This window comes from Thamnophis sirtalis, unplaced genomic scaffold (genome assembly GCF_051295495.1).
Source record: "Thamnophis sirtalis isolate CommonGarterSnake01/CBP01778 unplaced genomic scaffold, rThaSir2_p1.2 scaffold_8, whole genome shotgun sequence".
In the NCBI taxonomy this organism is placed as follows: Eukaryota; Metazoa; Chordata; class Lepidosauria; order Squamata; family Natricidae; genus Thamnophis; species Thamnophis sirtalis.
Window position 1 is genome coordinate 3,249,308 of NW_028261388.1, and position 18,050 is coordinate 3,267,357.

The 18,050-nt window shown below is 42.9% G+C and overlaps 1 protein-coding gene across 1 annotated transcript in view; it reads right to left on the minus strand.

Moving 5' to 3' along the window:
* The window catches only part of MYO7A (myosin VIIA), a 104,505-nt gene that overhangs the window by 52,372 nt on the left and 34,083 nt on the right, over window positions 1-18,050 (minus strand). The window contains 7 exon segments of the mRNA XM_087720975.1: window positions 1,101-1,208; window positions 2,025-2,243; window positions 3,188-3,272; window positions 8,624-8,718; window positions 12,057-12,149; window positions 12,694-12,852; window positions 17,140-17,277. Coding sequence (XP_087577101.1) covers window positions 1,101-1,208; window positions 2,025-2,243; window positions 3,188-3,272; window positions 8,624-8,718; window positions 12,057-12,149; window positions 12,694-12,852; window positions 17,140-17,277 — 897 coding nt within the window.

Sequence of the window (18,050 nt, forward strand, 5' to 3'; positions counted from 1 at the left end):
ACCCTAGGAATCTATGATTCTATGACCTCCAAGGTCCCTTCCAGCCCTAGGAATCTATGATTTTATGACCTCCCAGGTCCCTTCCAGCCCTAGGAATCTATGATTCTATGACCTCCAAGGTCCCTTCCAACTCTAGGAATCTATGATTTTATAACCTCCAAGGTCCCTTCCAACCCTAGGAGCCCATGATTCTGTGACCTCCAAGGTCCCTTCCAGCCCTAGGAATCTATGATTGTATGACCTCCAAGGTCTCTTCCAACCCTAGGAATCTATGATTTTATAACCCCCAAAGTCCCTTCCAGCCCTAGGAATCTATGATTCTGTGACCTCCAAGGTCCCTTCCAGCCCTAGGAATCTATGATTCTATGACCTCCAAGGTCCCTTCCAGCCCTAGGAATCTATGATTTTATAATTTCCAAGGTCCCTTCCAGCCCTAGGAATCTATGATTTTATAATTTCCAAGGTTCCTTCCAGCCCTAGGAATTTATGATTCTGTGACCTCCAAGATCCCTTCCAACCCTAGGAATCTATGATTGTATGACCTCCAAGGTCTCTTCCAACCCCATAGGAATCTATGATTTTATGACCTGCAAGGTCTCTTCCAACCCTAGGAATCTATGATTTCATAACCTCCAAGGTCCCTTCCAACCCTAGGAGCCCATGATTCTGTGACCTCCAAGGTCCCTTCCAGCCCTAGGAATCTATGATTGTATGACCTCCAAGGTCTCTTCCAACCCTAGGAATCTATGATTTTATAACCCCCAAAGTCCCTTCCAGCCCTAGGAATCTATGATTCTGTGACCTCCAAGGTCCCTTCCAGCCCTAGGAATCTATGATTCTATGACCTCCAAGGTCCCTTCCAGCCCTAGGAATCTATGATTTTATAACTTCCAAGGTCCCTTCCAGCCCTAGGAATCTATGATTTTATAATTTCCAAGGTTCCTTCCAGCCCTAGGAATTTATGATTCTGTGACCTCCAAGATCCCTTCCAACCCTAGGAATCTATGATTGTATGACCTCCAAGGTCTCTTCCAACCCTAGGAATCTATGATTCTACAACCTCCAAGGTCCCTTCCAACTCCAAGAGTCTATGAGCCTACTTGGTGTTTCTTTTCTGCTTCCTCCTTGGCTTTCTTTGCACTCATTTCCTTCCTCAGCCGTTCCTCTTCCAGCAGGCGTAGTTTTTCAGCTTCCAGCCGTCGGAAATACTACAGAAAGAAATGCAACCTTAGCACTAAGCAATCCATGGATTTACTTTACCAACCAGCCTCTCATGTTGGCTGGGGGGAGTGCAGATAGAATGGCCCAATGGTCTGACGTTAGGGACAAACGAGATGGATTTTGGAGATGTGCAAAAGTGCATTGTTGTTGTTGTTGTTGTTGTTGTTGTTGTTGTTATTATTATTATTATTATTATTATTATTATTATTATTATTATTATTATTATTATTATTATGGTTGGTCGCACCATCAGCCAAATGCTTTGATAGATTTCGCCACTTCAGCCCTCAATTATTTAATAGTCTTTCTGAATATAGCACCTCAAGCACAAAGTCCAGAAATGGTTTCCAAGTTAGATGTTTTTTTTTGTTTTTGTTTTTACTAAAAACAGTCAGTTTTAGCCATTTAGTTTCTGAGCAAGATCTCTTTAATTTGTACATCTTTTAAGCTTCTATTTCATAATTTAATTTTCATGCCTTATTCTAATCCTGACATGAGTAAACAAAAAGCAGAATCAAAGTTTCGTCTTTCCCCCCCCCATCTCAAGCACAAAGTTCAGAAATGGTTTCCGGGCGGAAACAAAATTAGATGTGTTCTTTTCTTTGACTAAAAAATAAAATAAAAATTAGTCATCTCCTAACTCCATCGGTTTTCCCAGCCAGCCGTGACATTTTTATCACCTACCCAGACTTTCCCTAGGCAGACATTTGTGGGATGGTGTTAAAAGTCTCCTTGGAGGAGGTCAGCTTTCCAACCAAGAAACTATTCCTACTCCGGATCTCCTTGGACCTTTTGAGTCTTACCTCCCCCTTCAGCCGTTTGTAGAGCCGCCGGGCAATCATCCCACGTCCGTAGGCCTGGATGGTGAAGACCGCCCACAGGCGATGGCGGAAAGCACGACGCACCAAGAAGCCGCGGCACCTGGCCTGGAATTCGATGATGCGCTGGCGAGCCATGTGGTACTGCCGGTGGAGTTTGCGGGAACGGTAGAGAGCTTGAAGTCTCAGGAAGCCGATTCTCATCTGGAATCAGGAAGGACCGATTACAAAAGGGAGGGAGGCAGATTCGGGGACATGTGAAATTGGGTTTTCTCTGCACAGATGACCAATGAAGGAAGAGCAAAGGGTGTATATATAGCAGGGGTCTCCAACGTCAGCAACGTTTATGACTTGTGGACTTCAACTCCCAGAATTCCTCAGCCAGTCATGCCACTCGGCAACTTTAAGACTGGTGGACTTCAACTCCCAGAATTCCTTAGCCAGCTATGCTGAGGACCTAATGGTAGGTCTGGCCCCGAGGTTTCCTTAGAACAGGGATCTCCAATCTTGGCAATTTCAAGACTTCTGGACTTCAACTCCCAGAATTCCCCTGCCAGCCATGCCACTGGGCAACTTTAAGACAAGTGGACTTCAACTCCCAGAATTCCCCTGCCAGCCATGCTATTCGGCAGCTTTAAGACAGATGGACTTCAACTCTCAGAATTCCTTAGCCAGCCATGCCACTCAATAACTTTAAGACAGGTGGACTTCAACTCCCAGAATTCCCCTGCCAGCCATGCCACTCGGCAACTTTAAGACAGGTGGACTTCAACTCCCAGAATTCCCCTGCCAGCCATGCCACTTGGCAACTTTAAGACTGGTGGACTTCAACTCCCAGATTTCCTCAGCCAGCCATGCCACTCAATAACTTTAAGACAGGTGGACTTCAACTCCCAGAATTCCTTAGCCAGCCATGCCACTCAATAACTTTAAGACAGGTGGACTTCAACTCCCAGGATTCCCCTGCCAGCCATGCGACTCGACAACTTTAAGACTGGTGGACTTCAACTCCCAGAATTCCCCTGCCAGCCATGCCACTGGGCAACTTTAAGACTGGTGGACTTCAACTCCCAGAATTCCCCTGCCAGCATAGCTGGCTGAAGGAGACGAAGTATGATAAGATCTGGGCAACATTCAGACATACTTACAGCTTCATAGTTTCTTCGACAATTGTGTCCTCTCCAATTCCGCTGAATCATGAGCGCTGCATTCCTCACTTTCAAGAAATGAGATCTGGGGGGGAGAACAAATCATAGTATCTGTTTGATGCGTTTATCCTCGGAGAGGGTCTTTATCTGCTCTGTTTCCTGTTTAGCAACCAACCCTTCACTCCCCAACGAACGGATGGCGTTACCTACGCTGGGAAGGAAACGTCTGCAGGAAAAGAATCAGAGAAGACCAAAAAAATCCAATAATAAACGGATTGTCTTTTAAAGGGGAGGGGAATGAAAACGTAGACCCTGGCATCGGCGTCCTTGAGAAACAGAGTCAGCTCAGCAATTGCAGAATCAAAGTTTGTTTGGCTTCGGATGACAAACATTCAGAAGAAGAAGGTGGTTTAAAACGTAGCCACGATTGCATGATTTAAAAAAAAAGCTGGTTTCTTTTTACAGCTGTTGAACAGGCGACGCGTTTAAAAGGCTGCAAAGCTTCAAGTTCACAGTTGCAGCCCCCGAATTTCTAAACACCTTTCCTTGCTTGCTGCAAATATTGTGGATGCTAATTTTTCTTCACCTTGCTATCGTAGGGAAAGATTCCCCGAATTTTTGTCCTTTGGCTCTTCTCGTTAATGAATTCTTGCCCCCCAAAATACAGTCATTCAGCCGAGTTAAAATGTCAACATTTCAAAGGTCATTTTTGCATGGCCTCAAATTAGGTGTGTCAAGTACCAGGTAGTCCTCGACTTACGACCAGTACAGAGACCAGGATTTCTGCGGCTGAGCGAGACAGTCGTTAAGGGAGACTTTCCCCCTTTTCCCGACCTTTTTGGGCACAGTTGTTAAGTGAATCGCTGCAGATGTTAAGTCAGTAACAAGTTAGTCAAGTGAATCTGGCTTTCCCATGGTCGGAAAAAGGGGGCCATGTGACCCCGGGACACCGTCATAAATATGAGTCAGTTGACAAGCGCTCGAATTTTGATCACGTGACCATGAGGAGGCTGCCACGGTCGTTAAGTGTGAAAAACGATCCCTTTTCTTCGGTGCCGTTTTAACTTTGGTCACTAAACGAACGGTCGTAAGTCCAGAACTAACCGCAGTTGTCCATTAGCATAGAGATTTGTTCGGCCACCTTCCACAAAACCTCTAATTTCTTTCTTTTTTTATTTATTTTATTATTTTAAACACATAAACACATTAACAAAAATAACCACATAACTTAAAAACAACATAGGAACAATAAGTTCCATCGTATATCATACCGCAGTTCCGAATTGGTTTCTTTGCAGTTAGTGTTTTCCTTTCTATACATTTCTATCTTGCGTTCGTAATCTCCTTATTCGTTATCCATTTTTATATACATTTCTTTATTTATTTAAACTTAGCTACTTATGGCCAAATATTATTTACCTATATTGTGCTTCATATTTTTACTGTCATTTATTCTCTTACATACAGATTATAGATATACATTCACATAATTATTCTTTTTCTTTGCCATTCTTATATTATTATTATTATTCCATTTGGAAGGTTATAAGGTATAGTTTAAAATGGTTTGTTTACCATCCTGCTAAGACACTACCTCGTTTTCTCTTTCTTTTCTTTTCTCCCTCCCTTCCTTCTCTACTTCCTTCCTTCCTCGTCTCCGTCCCCTTCTTCCTTCCCTTACCTCTTCCCTACTCCTGCCCTTTTTCTTCTCCTTCCTACCTTCTCTCTTTCTCTTTCTTTCTCTTCCTCCCTCCTTCTTTTTCTCTCCCTTCTACCCACCTTCCCTTACCTCTTTCTTCTTCCTTTACCTCTCCTCCACATTTCTTCTTCCACTCCTACTTTCTCTCCTTCTCTTCCTCTCTCTTCTACCCTCCACTCCTTTCTTTCCCTTCGTCCCTCCATCCTCTACTTCCTTCCTCCCCTCCTTTCCTTCCTTCTTCCCTTCCTTTCTTTTTCTATTGTTATAGGTGTCTCTTTCAGATCCCAGTTCATGTTTTCTTGGGGATGGTATTTCCACACACCCAACTTTGTTTCATATCCTTTCCTTTTTTCTTTAGGATTCTACAGTCTATTTTCCAGCTATCATCCTGATTAGGATTCACAAATCTTGACCCCCTTGTTTTACTCATAATTTCTTTCTTTCTTAGTGGATTTTTGTTTTTCTCAGTTCAGGAAAAGCCTCTTATCAGAAACTCCAACTAGGACAAAGTTGACTTCCTTCCCAGACTCCCAAATCCTCTCCAAACATACTTCAGACCAAAATTAGATTCCCCCCCGCCCCCATTGCTGCAATGAAGAGATATATCACCCCTCCCTTTGCCCCAAGCAGGCACAAGACAGGTAGTCCTCGACTTACGACCACAACCGAGGCCAACATTTCTGCTGCTAAGCGAAACAGGCTTTATGTGACATTTGCCCTAGTTTACGACCTGGCTTGTCACGGTTCTTAAGTGAACCCCCTTGCAGTTGTTAAGTGAATCTGGATTCCCCACTGACTTGGCTTGGCGGAAGGTCGCGAAAGGGGATCGCGGGGGCCCCCAGGACGTCGTAAATATGAATCAATCGAATCGAGAGTCTGAATTTTGATCAGGTGACCACGGGAATGGCGCAACGGCCGTATAAGTGTAAGAAATGGCCATAGGTCACTTTTTTCAGTACCGTTGTGACTTCGAACGGTCATTAAATGAATTGCTGTAAATCGAGGACTACCTGTAGCCCTGGGATGGGTTGCAACACCACAAATTTTGCAAGTCTGATTCTGCTTGACTCCTTTTCCCTTTTCTGCAGTGAGATGGGGGGTGTTTTCGAATATTATCTGAATAGCCGAATCACAGAGTCGGAAGGGACCTTGGAGGTCTTCTAGTCTGGCCCCCTACTCAAGCAGGACACCATTCCAGGCAAGTGGCTGTCCAGCCTTCTTCTTAAAAACCTCCAGTGATGGAGCACCCCCAGCTTCTGGAGGCACCGATTAATTCATAGAATAACAAAAGAAACTGAATTGGAAGGGACCTCGGAGGTCTTCTAGTCCAACCCCCTGCTCAAGCAGGAGACCCTAGACCCGTGATGGCGAACCTGTGACGGTGTACCTCGAAGAACCCTCTCTGCGAGCACGCCCAGCTCAGCTCCACTGCGCATGCGTGCGTGCCTCCTGCTGGCCAGCTAACTTTTGGGTCTCTTCCGCGCATGCCCGGGAGTGGGGTGCATAGGGGAGACCATGTGCTACCCCCCCCCCCGCAGCCCATTTTTGCTCTCAGGAGGTTGCGGGGAAGCCTACTAGGCCGAAAACAGGGCGTTTGGGGGGGGCGAGGTGTCAGGTGTGCATGCGCGGGGACTGCGGGAGCGCGGAGGTTGGGTCACACAAGCATTATCTTCTTAAAAACCTCAAAATCCACCTCAATAACTTTTTTAAAAAAAAATAATCTTTATTGATCTCTTTACAAAACAAAACATTAAAAAAAGACAAAACCATATTCTATAGCCATTCTTCCCATTCCTAAGACATCGGTATATCCCATTTTGATTTATCGTCATACATACTTTCCATTCCATTTTCATTTTCAATTTCCTTTTTACATTTATGCTTCTTGTTACCTAATATTACCTCCCTATCTCTATCTATCTATCTATCTATCTATCTATCTATCTATCTATCTATCTATCTATCTATCTATCTATCATCTATCATCTATCTATCTATCTATCTATCTATCTATCTATCTATCTATCTATCTATCTATCATCATCATCTATCTATCTATCATCTATCTATCTACCTACCTATCATCATCATTATTATCTATCTATCTATCTATCTATCTATCTATCTATCTATTTATCTATTTATCTATTATCTATCTATCTATCTATCTATCTATCTATCTATCATCTATCTATCATCTATCATCTATATCTATCTATCTATCTATCTATTATCTATCTATCTATCTATCAACTATCTCTATCTATCTATCTATCTATCTATCTATCTATCTATCTATCTATCTATCATCTATCATCTATCATCTATCTATCTATCTATCTATCTATCTATCTATCTATCATCATCATCTATCTATCTATCATCTATCTATCTACCTACCTATCATCATCATTATTATCTATCTATCTATCTATCTATTTATCTATTTATCTATTATCTATCTATCTATCTATCATCTATCTATCATCTATCATCTATATCTATCTATCTATCTATCTATCTATCTATTATCTATCTATCTATCTATCAACTATCTCTATCTATCTATCTATCATCTATCTATCTATCTATCTATCAATCATCTATATCTATCTCTATCTATCTATCTATCTATCTATCATCTATCTATCTATCATCTCTATCTATCTATCCATCCATCCATCCATCCATCCATCCATCCATCCATCCATCCATCCATCCATCCATCTATTTATCATCTATCTCTATCTATCTATTATCTATCTATCTATCTATCTATCTATCTATCTATCTATCTATCTATCTATCTATCTATCTATCAATCATCTATATATCATCTATCTATCTATCATCTATCTATCTATCTGTCCATCCATCCATCCATCCATCTATCATCTATCATCTATCATCTATCTATCATCTATCTATCTACCTATCTACCTATCTACCAATCTACCAATCTACCTACCTATCTACTTATCTACCTATCTATCTATATCATCTATATTCTACATTCATTCATTATTCCTATTCTCTAACCACTGATACCATTTATCCCATACTATATAGTACTCTTTGTCTTCTTTATCTTTATCTATCTCGGTATAGGGTTTCCTGCCTAGGCAGAGGGTTGGACTAGAAGACCTCCAAGGTCCCTTCTAACTGCTATTGTATTGTATTGTATTGTATTGTATTGTATTGTATTGTATTGTATTGCAGTTCATAAGTTAATTTAACCATTTCCGCGCAGTCCATTATTTTTTAATAATTGCATTTTCAGAAGGTACGCTATCTAATTCCCAATTCTGAGCGTATGTTATTCTTGCTGCTGTCAGTATATATGTATTATAATATAGTTAATTTCCTTTGCGAATGTTCCTCTCATTATCCCTAACAGAAACTTCTCCGGTTTAAATTGAATTTGAAGGCCAATTATTTCTTGCAACCAGGTTCTTATTTTATTCCAATATTTCCTCCCTTCCGGGCAAGTCCACCACATGTGAAAGGATGAACCATGTTGGTGTTTACATTTCCAACATCTGGGGCTCACCTGAATAAAATTTCAGGGTCAATAGCTCTGCCAATTTCTAAAATCATGTCTAACTTATCCATGACCCATAGGAGGAGAGAAATCTTGTAAGGTTTCCTTGGGAACACAAAACCAAAAGCCACCAAGATCACAATTAATAATTCCCAGGTTACATTTCACGCCAAGAAATATTAGCCCAGGTACCCACCTGTCTTTAAATCCGCGAACTACTTTCTGAATAAGGATAACCTTGTCAGTAATGGCTTTGTCCCGTTCAATTTCTAACAGCATATCATGGTGATCCTGGAAAATATATATATATAATTATATTTTAATTAGGGTTAATTAGGATTAGATCATAGCTGAATGGCAGCAAAGATGGCTTGAAGTCATCACACACACAAAAATCATTTTATATTTTGAAATCTTCCTGGCAGTCCTCGACTTATGGCCAAAGCTGAGCCCCAAAATTTCCGTTGCCAAGAAAGGAAGTTGTTAAGTGAGTTTTGTCCCGTTTTACGTCAGCTCTTAAGGGAGGCGCTGCAGTTGCTAAATGAACCATGAGGTCCTTAAGTAAATCTGATTTCTTGGCTTGTCGGAAGCCAGCTGGGATGGTTACAAAATGGCAATCACGTGACACCCCCCCCCCAAGACACTGCAACCGTCATAAATACGAGTCAGTTGCTAAGAAGCCCGAATTTCGATCCCGTGACTATGGGGATGCTGGTCGTAAGTGTGAAAAATGGTCATAGGTCACCATTTTTCAGTGCTGTTGCTACTTCAAACAGTCGCTAAATGAATTGTTATAAGTCGATCTGCTCCCTAGAGATTTCTGTGGCTCATTGAAGCATCAACAACTTTGTTGTATAGGATTATAGAATATTTATTTATTTTACAGGTAGTCCTCGTATTTATTTACCTACATTTATTCTATAGATAATCCTCTATTTATGACCATAATGGAGCCCAAAATGCATGTGGCTAAGTGAGAAATCTGTTAAGGGAGTTTTGCCCCATTTTACGACTTTTCTCGCCACATTTGTTATGCGAAACACTGCAGTTCTTAAAATTAGCAACACGGTCGTTAAGTGAATCGGGCTTCCCCATGGACTTTGCTTGTCGGAAGGGTCTCACAAGGGGATCACGTGACCCCAGGACACAGTGACCGTCATAAGTATGAACCGGTTGCCAAACTTGCCAAGCACCTGAATTTTGATCACATGACCACATGGATGCGTCAGGGGTCGTAAGTGTGAAAAATGGTCTTAAGTCCCTTTTTCCAGTGTCCCCATAACTTCAGACAGTCTCTAAATGAACTGTTGTAGGTTAAGGACTACCTATATTGCAGGGTTGTTTTTTTTTACTTGACCTGCCTGGGAAAAAAATGGCTGGGGAATTCCTTCGCTAATTCCAAGCATGCGTTAAGTTCTTGGAATCAGCCATGGGATTTCCCAAGAAAGCCAAGAAAAAGAAATCACTGCAAAAAATATGCAAATAGCAACACTGATAAGGAAAATATTTGTAGCTCAGAACTGAACTATGGAATGGGATGGAGTAGAATATTAATAGAATATAGAATAGAATAGAATAGAATAGAATAGAATAGAATAATGGAATGAAAATAGAATAGAACAGAATGGAATAGAAGAGAAATATGGAATAGAATAGAATAAAATAGAAGAGAAGAGAAATATGGAATAGAATAGAATATGGAATAGAATATAGAATAGAAAAGAATGAAATAAAAAAGAAGAGAAGAAAAATATGGAATAGAATAGAATATTAATAGAATATAGAATAGAGTAGAATAGAATAGAAATACGGAATAGAAGAGAAGTGAAGACAAATATGGAATAGAATATGATTAGAAAATAGAGTAGAGTAGAGTAGAGTAGAATAAAAGAGAAGAGAAGATAAATATGGAATCGAATAGAACATTAATAGAATATAGAATAGAATAGAATAGAAATATGGAATAGAATAGAATATGATTAGAAAATAGAATAAGTAGAAGAGAAGAAAAGAGAAATATGTAATAGAATAGAATATTAATAGAATATAGAACAGAGTAGAATAGAATAGAAGTATGGAATAGAATAGAATATGATTAGAAAATAGAATAGAGTATAGAAGAGAAGAGAAATATGGAATAGAATAGAATATTAATAGAATATAGAATAGAGTAGAATAGAATAGAATAGAAATATGGAATAGAATAGAATATGATTAGAAAATAGAGTAGAGTAGAGTAGAGTAGAGTAGAGTAGAGTAGAGTAGAGTAGAGTAGAGTAGAGTAGAGTAGAGTAGAGTAGAGTAGAGTAGAGTAGAGTAGAGTAGAGTAGAGGTATTGGATCTGGGTACTTGAGAAACCGCCTACTGCCAATTACCTCCACTAGGCCAATAAGATCCCACAGATTAGGCCTCCTCCGAATTCCATCAGCCGGCCAATGTCGACTGGCAACTACCCGGAGGAGAGCCTTCTCGGTGGCTGCTCCGACCCTTTGGAACGAACTCCCCATGGAGATTCGTACCCTCACCACCCTCCAGACCTTCCGCGTAGCCCTTAAAACCTGGCTGTCCCGACAGGCCTGGGGCTAAAGACTTCAACCCCACTCGAATAGTATGACTGTTGCGCTTTTTAACGATGTATTGTCTTCATGTATGTAACGTGTTTTGTCCTTCCCTCCCCCTGAATTGTGAGCCGCCCTGAGTCCCCTCAGGGAAAAGGGCGGCATACAAATAAAGTAATCTAATCTAATCTAAGAGAAGAGAAGATAAATATGGAATAGAATAGAATATGGAATAGAATATAGAATAGAAAAGAATGGAGTAGAAGAGAAGAGAAATATGGAATAGAATAGAATAGAATATGATTAGAAAATAGAGTAGAGTAGAGTAGAAGACAAGGTAAATATGGAATAGAATAGAATATTAATAGAATAGAATAGAATAATGGAATGAAAATAGAATAAAACAGAATAGAATATAGAATAGAAAAGAATGGAGTAGAAGAGAAGAAAAATATGGAATAGAATATTAATAGAATATAGAATAGAGTAGAATAGAATAGAAATATGGAATAGAAGAGAAGATAAATATGGAATAGAATAGAATATGGAATAGAATATAGAATAGAAAAGAATGGAGTAGAAGAGAAGAGAAATATGGAATAGAATAGAATATGATTAGAAAATAGAATAGAGTAGAGTAGACTTGAATAGAATAGAACCAGGATGGCAAACATGGAAATGACTTCCAGTTTGCTCTGGCACTCTGGCACATGCACATTCCAGTTTGGCCACTCAGTGCTGAAATGGTTCGCCATCCCTGGTATAGGGCTTCCTGTTTGAGCAAGGGGTTGGACTAGATGACCTCCAGGGTATCTCCCAGCTCAGTTATTCTGTTATTCTGAACGACTTCTCCCCCACTGGAAGCTTTTAAGAAGAGACTGGACAACCCTTTGTCTGAAATGGTACCGGGTCTCCTGCCTGAGCAGGGGGTTGGACTAGAAGACCTCCAAGGTCCCTCCGAACTCAGTTATTCTGTTATTCAGCGGCCCCTGCCTCTCTCTTTTCCCGGATATTTTCCTCTTCTGCTTCTTGAAAACTCAAGTCTGATTTTGAAATAACCGGCCACCGTACCTTTAGAAAGATTTTCGTCTTGCCAATCTGCCAGTCGTCGTCTTTGCCCAGCACGGCTTCAGCGATGCGCTGGCAAGTTCCATGCAGATTTCCCTAGAAAGAAACAAGGGAACGGATTTCAAAGCTTGCACCAAGCGGGAGGGTTGACTAGATGACGCATGGGGTCCCTTCCAGCAGTATGAATCTGTGAGCGCGTAGGTCTAATCCGCGACTTACAACCTCATTGCTAAGCGAGGCGGCGGTTAAGTGAACTCACTTAGCGACCGTTTGAAGTTTCAACGGTAACTGAAAAAAAGTTACTTAGGGCCGTTTTTCACACCTACGACAGTTACCGCATAATCAAAATTCTGAGGTTTGGCAACGGGTTCATATTTATGACGGTCGTAGTGCTTGAGACCTTCTGACAAGCAAAGTCAAGGGGGAAGTCAGATTCACTTAACAACCCTGTGACTAACTTAACAGCTGTGGTGATTCGCTTAACGAAGGTGGCAAGAAAAGTCAGAAAATGGAGCAAAATGGGCTTAACAACCGCCCCGCTTAGCAACGGGCCTCAATTGTGGTTGTAAGTTGAGGACGGCCCGTAATAATGGCTGGCAAGGAATTGTGTTTCTGTTTAAATATGATTATTCATCTTTACCTGCTTGTAGGCGGGTTTAACCCCCGGCATGAGGACTCGGTATCTGTCGACAAATTCCACAAATGTGTACCGGATCGGATAGCCAGCCCTGCGGATTCGGATGGTTTCCATCATCCCGGAATATCTCAGCTGGCGGACGCAGAGTTCCCGGTCAAATAACTTCCAAGAGAAAAAAGGGGCCTTAAATTTCTCAGGATTACCTAGGAAGGATCTTCTAATATTTTCAGTTTTAAGATGTGTGGACTTCAACTCCCAGAATTCTACAGCCAGTTCGGGGAATCCCAGAGAATTCTGGGAATTGCAGTCCGCACTTGCTGGCTAGGGAATTCTGGGAGTTGAAGTCCTTCAGAGCTTAAAGCTGCCAAGGTTGAGAAACATCAGAGAATCCTGGGAGTTGTAGTTTATATATGCTCTCTGGAGAATTCTGGGAGTTGAAGTCCTCAGAAGTGAAAGTTGCCAAGGTTGAGAAATATCAGAGAATTCTGGGAGTTGTGGTTTATATATGCTGGCTGGGGAATTCTGGGAGTTGAAGTCCTCAGAAGTGAAAGTTGCCAAGGTTGAGAAATATCGGAGAATTCTGGGAGTTGTAGTTTATATATGCTATCTGGGGAATTCTGGGAGTTGAAGTCCTCAGAGCTTAAAGCTGCCAAGGTTGAGAAACATCAGAGAATTCTGGGAGTTGTAGTTTATATATGCTATCTGGAGAATTCTGGGAGTTGAAGTCCTCAGAGCTTAAAGCTGCCAAGGTTGAGAAACATCAGAGAATTCTGGGAGTTGTAGTTTATATATGCTATCTGGGGAATTCTGGGAGTTGAAATCCTCAGAGCTTAAAGCTGCCAAGGTTGAGAAACATCAGAGAATCCTGGGAGTTGTAGTTTATATATGCTATCTGGGGAATTCTGGGAGTTGAAGTCCTCAGAGCTTAAAGCTGCCAAGGTTGAGAAACATCAGAGAATCCTGGGAGTTGTAGTTTATATATGCTATCTGGGGAATTCTGGGAGTTGAAGTCCTCAGAAGTGAAAGTTGCCAAGGTTGAGAAATATCAGAGAATTCTGGGAGTTGTGGTTTATATATGGTATCTGGGGAATTCTGGGAGTTGAAGTCCTCAGAAGTGAAAGTTGCCAAGATTGAGAAACATCAGAGAATTCTGGGAATTGTAGTCTATGCACTCTGGCTGGGGAAGTCTGGGAGTTGAAGTCCTCAGAGCTTAAAGCTGCCAAGGCTGACAAACCCCCGTCTAATCCAACCCATTCCCCAAGGCAGGAATCTGAGACCCCAGACAATTGGATATCCAGTTTTGGCTGGACTACCTCCAATGATGGAGCACCCACAACTTCAGGTGGCAGGCTGTTCCACTGATTAATAGATCTCAGGAAATCCCTCCTTATTTTGAACTTGGATCTCCTTCTTCCCCTAGTAAGTTCTTGCCCTACCTCCGGCATCACGGGAGATAAACCCACCCCACCTTCTCTGAGATAGCCCTCAAGCTTTGTTGTTGTTGTTAGCTGCGAAGTCGTGTCCGACCCATCGCGACACCATGGACCATGTTCCTCCAGGCCTTCCTGTCCTCTACCATCCTCTGGAGTCCATTGAAGCTCAGGCCAACTGCTTGGGTGACTCCATCCAGCCACCTCCTTCTCTGCCGTCCCCTTCTTCTTCTTCTGCCCTCCATCGTTCCCAGCATGAGGCTCTTCTTCAGGGAGTCCTTCTTCCTTCTCATTAGGTGGCCAAAGTCTTTGAGTTTCCTCTTCAGGATCTGGCCTTCTAAAGAGCAGTCAGGGTTGATCTCCTCTAGGACTGACCGGTTGGATGGCCTTGCAGTCCAAGGGACTCAATGCAGGAGTCTCCTCCAGCACCAGAGTTCAAAGGCCTCCGTTCTTTGGCCCTCAGCCTTCCTTCTGGTCCAACCTTCACAGCCATCCATGGCAACTGGGAAAACCACAGCCTTGACTAGAGGCACTTTTGTTGGCAGGCTGATGTCTCTGCTTCTCAAGCTTTGAGAAGATTATTATTTGGTGTCCCTCATCCTTCTCTTCTTTAGGCTAAATTCACACAACAACCCTTGAAGAGTTCCTGATAAGATTAGCCCCCCCGATTCTCCCAAGTCAACTGAGGAAAATGTGGTTTACAAAGATTAAAACGGGCTGAAGGACCTCTTGTTGGGAGAACAGTGGTGGCCAGAGAGGACAATTCCAACCTAAGGGGATGAAGGAACTAAGAGAGGGATCTCCACATTTGGCAACTTTTAAGACTTGCGGATTTCAAATCCCAGAAATCCTCAGCCAGCCAGATTAATTCAGGCCAATTCTACTTCAATCGCTTTTTTTTTTGGCTCCATCCATTGGTTCACACTGCCTCCAATAATTCCTTTTAAAATAACTTTCCCCACTGCACTTGTTCCAAAAACAATGTGTACCGAGAAGATTCCCTTTCAGGAAAAAACAGACACAGGCACCTAAATAATAATAATAATAATAATTTTTTAAAAAATGCTCTGTTTCCTTCTTTTTAACGCGGAGCGATATATCCCTTTCTGTGCTATGTCATTCTGTGAGAAACAGATATTTTCCACTCTTTATTTCTGGTTTCCTGAGGCTCTGCTTCCTGCCCTTCGTAGCACTTGCTCACAGAAGTTTCATCCTTTCCAAATAATTGTTTTTGCTTTAGTTTTTACTGACCCAGCGAATTTCTGATTTCACGGTCAAAGGCCCTGTGGGATGGGAATTATGGATGTTACAAACCAGCATAGAAGTAGGGGGGGGGGATCGGAGGGCTTAATCCTGAAGTCCAATTAAGAAACACTGGGGAACAATGATGTGGACTTCAAGTCCCAGAATTCCTGAGAGTTGAAGTCCACAAGTCATAAGGGGACCATGGTCCCCCCCCCACCTCTGCAGTAGATAATAAAGATATATCACCTGTTGACAATTTTTGAAATCTGGGCTGCATATCTACAGGCAACCATTAGATGGCAGTAAAGAGACAGAGAAAATTATCTCTCTTTGCTGCCCTCTTTGGTCATTTGAATTTTTGCAGCTCATCCTTTAGATGCTTGCTAAAAGATATTCTAAGGAAGAACATTTCCCCCCCGCCGCCCGTCCCTCCAGGAAAACACACATAAAATATATCTCGATGCACCACCGCTAAATCTCTCTATGAGCTCCAAATCACAGACTCCAATTCTGCAATTGATTCTGAACTTTGGGACAAGTGTGGCACCCAAAATTGCTTTGGGTGAGACCGTGGCTAGGTAAATTTGATTGATTAGGAAATGCAATCAATAAATAAATGGAACGGATCTCATTGGCTGTTTTACAGAAAAGAGAAGGAGGGAGGGTGGGTGGGAGGAAGGAAGGAAGGAAGGAAAGAAAAAAGAAAAAGAAAGAAAGAAAGAAAAAGGGAGGGGATAATGGAAGGAAGGAAAACAGGGAGGCTGGAAGGAAAGGAGAGAGAAAAGGGAGAGGGGGAGGAGAGGAAAAATGATGGAAGAAAGAGGAGAGTGAGGAAAGAAAATGAAAGGGAGTAAATGAAAGGAAGGGAGGGAAGGCGAAAGGAAGAAAAGAAAAGAAAGGAAAAGGGGAGGGAAGGAGAAGAGAGGGGAAAAAGAAAGAATGAAATGAAATGGAGGGATGGGAAGGAAAGGAAAGGGAGTGAGAGTAAATGAAAGGAAAGGAGGGAGGGGAAAGGAAAGGAAAAAGGGGGAAGGGGAGGAGAGAGGGGAAAAGAGAGAATGAAATGAAATGGAGGGAAGGAAGGGAAGGAAAGGGAGTGAGAGTAAATGAAAGGAAGGGAGGGAGGGGGATAGGAAAGGAAAAAGGGGAAGTGGGAAGGAAAGGAGAGGAAAGGAGAGAGGGGAAAAGAAAGAATGAAATGAAGGGAAGGGAGAGGGAAATGCAGAAGGGAAGGGAAAGGAAATAAGGAAAGGAAAGGGAGTGAGAGTAAAGGAAAGGAAAGGAGGGAGGGGGAAAGGAAAGGAACAGGGGGAAGGGGAAAGGGATGGAGAGGGAAAGGAGAGAGGGGAGAAGAAAGAATGAAATGAAGGGAAGGAGAGGGAAATGCAGAAGGGAAGGGAAAGAAAAGAAGGGAAGGAAAGGGAGTGAGAAGAAAGGAAAGGAAGGGAGGGATGGGGAAAGGAAAGGAACAGGAGGAAGGGGAAAGGGATGGAGAGGAAAGGAGAGAGGGAGAAGAAAGAATGAAACGAAGGGAAGGGAGCGAGAGAAGGAGAAAAGGAAAGAGGAAAGAGAACGGAAGGGGGGGGGAGGAAATCAAACACATAACCTTTCAGCACAGCTGCCCTAAGAGGACTCACTACCAAGAAACACACCCATCATCCCCAACACACTCTTGACCCTCCCTAGCCTCATTCGCAGCCTCCTCCCAGAAGACCCCTCTGAGCTGGCTCAATCGTCCCGTCCCCCCCATCCCCAACCTCCCCCCCCCACTCACCATGGGCTTCTTGAACTCGTTGGGTTTGATGCACCGGACGAAGAAGGGCTGGCAGACCCCCAGCGTTCGCATCAGGAGCTCCAACGAGCGCTTGAACTGGCTGCTCAGCGTCGGGGACCGTTTCCTGGTCTCTGCCCCCTGGAGAAAGAGCGGGGATCGGGCACGGATCAATGTCAGGAAATGGAAAGATAACACCAGCGGCAGCGGCTGCTGCTGAAACGTTTCCCCCCTCGGGCGACGGAGCGGGGAGGGGACACCGGGGGGGGGGGGGGGACGGACGCCCAGGAGTTGTTCCCAACACAGGAAATTTCGCCAGCCCCGCTGGGCTCTGGGTTTTCCCATCGCCCAGGGGGGCTGCGGTGCTTCCCAGCCAAAGTGGGGTGGGGAAAAAACTTCTGTGGCTCTTTATTTCATTTTATTCTGCTTTTTTTTTTACCTGGAGGTTGCCAAAGATATTTCTCAAACTTTTGACTATTTCATTGGGCCTTTTAGAATGGGGGCAAAAAAACAAACGTTTGTGGTTTTTGGTGTTTGGGGGTCTTGGAAGTTGGTGGTTTTCTTGCAGACATTGGATTGCCCAAATAGGTCGTGTCATCAGGAAAAGGAGGAGGGGGAGGAGGAGGAGGAGAGGAAGAGGTGGAGGAGGAGGAAGGAGACGAGGAAGAGGAGGAGGAGAGGAGGAAGGAGGAGGAAGAGGAGGAGGAAAGGACGAGGAGGAGAGGAGGAAGAGGAGGAGGGGAGGAGGAGAGGAGGAGGAGGAGAGGAAGAGGAGGAGGAGGAGGAGAGGAAGGAGGAGGAGAGGAGAAGGAAAGGATGAGGAGAGGAGGAAGAGAAGGAGGGGAGGATGAGGAGGAGAGGAAGAGGAGGAGGAGGAAGAGGAAAGGATGAGGAGTAGAGGAGGAAGAGGAGGA